The 6000-nt window shown below is 35.2% G+C and overlaps 1 protein-coding gene across 1 annotated transcript; it reads right to left on the reverse strand.

Moving 5' to 3' along the window:
• Window positions 1-960, reverse strand: Or56b1 (olfactory receptor family 56 subfamily B member 1). The gene has a single exon (XM_020151865.1). The coding sequence runs from the start codon at window positions 958-960 to the stop codon at window positions 1-3; it is 960 nt and encodes a 319-aa protein (XP_020007454.1).
• Window positions 961-6000: the final 5040 nt, after the last annotated feature.

Here is a 6000-nt window from a genome sequence, read left to right on the forward strand (position 1 = left end):
TTATTTCTTTTGTATGCTCAAACAAAACACCCTTTTGAAGCCTTTCCTAAGTTCTTCGGTCCTCAGTGCATACACCATGGGGTTGAGAGAAGGAGGGATGATGTTGTGCAGCACGTTGAGCAGAACTGGAATAAAAGTGGCTTTAATCTCTGCCAGATGAGTTACTGAAATCACTACAACAATAGTATAGAAGAAGAGGATGAGGATGAGGTGGGAGGTACAAGTGCTTAGAGCCTTGGATGCAGCTTCAGCAGAGTTCAGCCTAAGTACAGAGCGCAGAATCAAGGTATATGACAATATAATAAGACTTAGATCACCTCCCATTCCAACCCATGCCAGGACCAATTGGCAAATGCTATTTGACCTCCTGTCATCACAAGCCAGGCTTGTGACTCCAAGGTTAGAACACAGACAATGTTCAATTTCATTTCTGGAACAATAGTTACGCTGGGCTGCAAGAACAGGCACTGGAATGACAAACAAGCCATTTCTAAGCACCATAAACAGGGTTGCTTTTAAGATTAAAGAATTGGTGACAATTGATGAGTACCGAAGAGGGTGACAAATAGCTACATATCTATCAAAAGCCATGCAAAGGAAGATCCCAGACTCCATGCCAACAAAGCAGTGAATGGCATAGATCTGAGCAAAACATTCAGGAAGGCTAATGACCTTGGCATCAAACCAAAAGATGGCAAAGATCTTGGGCATGATGGTAGTGGACAGGCCCATGTCCACCACAGAGAGGCTGCCTAGGAAAAGGTACATGGGCTGTCTCAGAGTGGGATCCTGGAGGAGAGTGATGAGGATGAGGAGATTTGCACCTATTGCTAAGAGATAGAGTAGTGCCAGTGGCAAGGAGAGCCAGTGCTGCCAGCTGTGGATGCCTGGGAATCCCATCAGAATGAATTCTGTCACCTGGAATTTGGAGCTATTAGAACTTTTGAATGATGCAGACATAGCTTCCTATGAGGCAAAAAAATGTTTTTCAATGTTGCATTCTGTAAGCCTTAAAGTCATTAAGTATCATATTTAAACTGTCTTCATAGTGTATAGTTTGGTGCTATACCAAAAAGAATGTTTGATTTCATAGCTTATAGCAATTTTCAACAAATTATAAGAAAATTTTAGGGTTTTAGTAGTAGAAGGTAAACTTAAAAGTCACAACTATCTGGGCTGAGTGTGTAGCTCAGTGGATATCAGGTGTGAGACCTTGAATTTAAGCCCCAGAGCCACACCCACACAAAAATCACAATTATCAATGTTGACTATCCAGGAAATTTTTAGCACAACTCTCAAATTTCCATTTGTATGTCCTTGATTGTCCCAGACTGGAACCACCACATAAATACAACACTAATTTTTCTGAACATTTCTTCATTTCTTCAAAAATTTTGTGGAATCTAGTCAATGTGATTGTTTATTTTATTCTCATTATTGCTTAACTCTGTGGTTTATTAACTAATAACAACATACTTTTAATATATAATTATCTGAGATCAAATTTTGTAGTCATACCATGTAAGTTTGTACATATGTCCATCAATGTTGTATATAGCCAGCCAGAAATCTGCTATCATGAGCTTTTAAAGATTTGCAGAAACAAACTATGTTGAAGATTGGAAGCTACATATATTTTCTTTCACATTTTCCTTATAAGATCTTCTGAGGAGATTGCAGAAATATAGCTTCACAAAAAGTCAAAAGATCACAGCTAGATTTTTCACCTTTTTTCTGTTTTCATATTACCATATATTAATTGTACAAAGGGACTTCACTTGTGGTCTTTCCATAAATGCATATAATGTATTTTGATCAATGAAATTTTCATCTTAAGCAATCATATAATGCAACATACCTTAACATTTTTTCCTGGCTGAGTGCTAGAGAACCTACAAAGACAATAAAAGACAAAACTTGAGGTCAATATGAGAAGGGGATCAGGAACTAGAGAAAAGGTCAGTTACAGATGAATCAACTTAGAATGTAACACATTTACACATGGAAGCAATGCTAGTATTCTCCCTGTACACCTATCCTTATCTCAACTAGCAAAAATGCTTTGTCTTTCTTATTATTGTTTATACTCTTTCTTCAACAAAATTAGAGATAAGGGCATTACAGATTCTGCCAAAATGTAAGGCGGGGCCAGGGGGAGAGGGAGGGAGCAGGGGTACGGGGGAGAAATGGCCTAAACAATGTATGCACATATGAATAAATAAGAAAAAAAAGACAAAACTTAAATAAAAATAATAAAATACTTTTTATTATTGTGGTCAGAACATTTACTAAGAAATATAACCTCTTAAATTTTCAAGTGTACAATATAGTATTGTTAATAGCAGGAACAATTTTGTGTAAAAGATCACTAGAATTTAACCCTCTGATAGGAAACTTTACAACTACTAAACAGCAATTCTGTCTTACTTAATAAACAACAGTTACTTATCCATAATATTGAAGAAACTTCCATGGGATGCTCAGATCATATTACATTAGACGATCTTTCCTCAAACTCTGTCACTGTTATGTACTTTTTATTCTCTATGGTGACACAACCAGGTTAGCCTGAAGCTAGCACACAAGGCTGTTCTTTCCACAAAAGGCAGCCATGATTGTATAGGATCTGGTACAAGTTCCTGTTGGTTTCTATCCTTTGCTTCACTCATTTGCACCCTCTCTTTTCAGTACTATAACTTCTGTAGGATCTTGGTCATGATTGATTTTCATTTCTTCATACTTCTTACTTTCTGCCAACAATCTAATCTTTCTAAAATTGCTGCTCCTTTGCTTAAAGTAATTCATGCCTACACATTCTCATTCAAATAAAGACAAACTCTTTTACTGTGCAAAAGGCACTCTCAGGTGTGATTCAAACTGAATTGAGCATCAGCTCTCCACCTTAAATTCCTTGTATCCTGCACTTCAGATGCACATATTTGTATGCATTTTGAATATTTGCTGATTTTGCAACACATTTCATTCTCAATTTTTGCCATCAAGGAAGCTATTTCAGGTTTATGAGCATGAAAGCCACCCTGGAAAATTATATATTGAAGTTTTAAAATGATATCCTTAGAAAACGATACTAGAAATTTAATTATATCAGTTATAGGTTTATTCTTTTCTTCCTTTCTTGTTGTACTGGATGGGGGTACATTGTGGCACTCACATTTACAAAGATTCTTAAAATGTATCAAATATATCATGTTTGAATTCACCACCTCCTCTGCTAAATAGAGGAAAAATGAAAAGAAAACCAACTTTTCCTGTTGATGTCTCCAACCAGAAACACTTATTAAAAACTAGATGTTAATACAGCAATGTTGTAGGACTTGGGTCACATGCTAAGGGGAGAGCACATACGGGAGGTATGGGGATAGGTAAGAAATCCAAAACAGGAAAGTATTTGATGTCCCCACTACAGAGGAACTAATACAGAAACCTTAAAGTGACAGAGGTCAATATGAGAAGGGGATCAGGAACCAGTGAAAAGGTTCTGGTAGAGATGAATCAATTTGGGCTGTAACAAACTTGTACATGGAAGCAATGTTAGGAATCTCTCTGTATAGCTATCCTTAACTCAGCTAGCAAAAACACTTTGTCTTTCTTATTATTGCTTATGTCTTCTCTTCAACAAAATTATAGATAAGGGCAGAACATGTTCTTCCTGTAAGCAAGGGGGGGTGGGAGGGAGAGGGAGGGGACAGGGGGCAGGAGGGAGAAATGGCCCAAACAATGTATGCACATGTGAATAAATGAATAGAAAATTTTTTAAAAAAGAAAAAAGAAAACCAACTTTTCCTGTTGATGTCTCCAACCAGAAACACTTATTAACAACTAGATATATTATTTTCAGGTATTTCTTGCAGCTTTGTTTAAATAAACTATATACTCTAATAATGCAATGTCATCTTTGCTTATGATGAATGTAAATTGACAGAGTAAAAAATCATCAAAATGTATCCCAACATAATTTAATGAGTAAAAGGCATAAGCAGGCTTGGAGATGTTAGTTTTATTTTAGGCTTTCAGATAAAAATTCCAAAGAAATTCAACATATTAGTTCTCTTTTTCTTTTTTTTAACTTGAAAATGAATTAATTAACTCTTTTGAAGTACACCTCACATAAAATAAAACATAGTTCTGTCTGGTGAATGTCTGAACACGTGTAATAATCAATCCAATTAATATAACAGTAAGTTCCCTAAAACAACATGTAATCTTCATAAACACACACACACACACACACACACACACACACACACACTGGAAACAATCTGATTTCTATTCTAAACTTATACCTTTATTTTTTCCTACTTTGCATGAAGCATAAAGTATAAAAAAGCATTTATATTTAAATGAATGCAGTAGCTTTTTTGAAAACTCTGATGGTTTGGAAATTCACGCTTGTTACTATCTGTATCAGTAGTTTTTTTCTATAGTAGCTCCATCTTGACAGCTTGAAAGTATGTTAGCAGTTTGATTGTACAAGGCCTGGTGTTTTTGTGAAAGCTTCATTTTTTTAGTTTACATCCTCACACACATAGTCTTTTATAGTTGATGTATTCCTATTTCCTTTCTTTTTAAGATATACATTCTATTCATTTACTTATTTTATTATGTACTGATAACTTATAGTTGTATATAATTGTGGAGAACAAAGTGGTGTCATAATTTTATAAAATATGGGATGATGAAGTTATTTAATGTATCTATCACCCCAAATATTTAACATTTTTGTGCTTAAGATATTAGAAATTTATTCTCTTACCTAGAGTTGTACAGTGCTCAATTATTAGCTATACTCAGGATTCTGTGTAATTGATCTAAACACATTAGACATATTCCTCCCATCTAACTAAAGCCTTGTTCCCTTTGACAGTCATCACCCATTCTCTCAAACCTGCAGGCTCTGGTAAACACCATTCTATTCTTGGCCTCTCTGAGTTAAATTGTTTTAGATTCACATATGACTGAGAACATATAGCCTCTCTATCTTGATAAGATAGAGAGAATGGTCAATCTCTTTTGCCAAAACAGTTTTAGGTTTAGAGCAAAGTATCAAAGGCTCTGAGATTTAGCCAAAGTGACCTTGACAAGTTCTGGAACTTACTGTGGTTATGAACATAGACTCATAGCCTGAGGTCTTTAGCAGTGGAAGGAGTTTCTTACAGGGCCAACACAGGGCTTTTTGAGAAGATTTGACATGTGATGAAGATGTGTTCTAGCTGATATATGGCACTGAAATAATGAACTTCAAGAATTTATGGGAGTATTACCAACTGAACCATTTAAGGATAATAGACCTCCTTTAGAGACATGAGAAAGGCCCAAAGAGAAAGCTGAATTCCTAGGATATTAAGTCCCAAAAGTGTAGCAAGAAGATAAACTCATGGACATGTTCCTTATCATATAAGCTGAGAATTTACAAAAATTTAAAAAATCATTAAGGAAACCAAGATTATTATAGAAAATTGTGATTTTTTTCTTCTTTAAAAAATTTTATTTTTGAATTAGTATACATTAATAATACAAGTGGGTTTCATTGTGATAATTCCACATATGTACACAGTATTCTTTGTACAAGTTTACTCCCTTCCATTATATTCCCATTTACCCCTTTTCTCCTCCCCCCTTTTACGAACACTGTCTGGTGGGTTTCATTATGCTGTCTTCATATGCATCTGTTACCTCTTCCCCCTTAGTATCCTTTCCTTCCCCTCCCCCATCCTTAACACTGCCCCCAAAGTCCCCTTTTACATTCAAGTGCCACATCATTATCATAATTATTATCATTTTAGGTATACATTACACAAATAGGTGAGAACATGCAATATTTGGTTTTTGGTGCTTGGCGTATCTCTAGGTCTATCCATTTTCCTGCAGGTGGCATAATTTCATTTTTGCAAATAATATTTCATTATATATATACATATATAAATTATATTTTCTTTATCCACTCATATTTTCTTAAATACAAAAATTCAGAGGGGGCTA

The sequence above is a fragment of the Castor canadensis genome, chromosome 1, assembly GCF_047511655.1.
Source record: "Castor canadensis chromosome 1, mCasCan1.hap1v2, whole genome shotgun sequence".
Classification (NCBI taxonomy): Eukaryota; Metazoa; Chordata; class Mammalia; order Rodentia; family Castoridae; genus Castor; species Castor canadensis.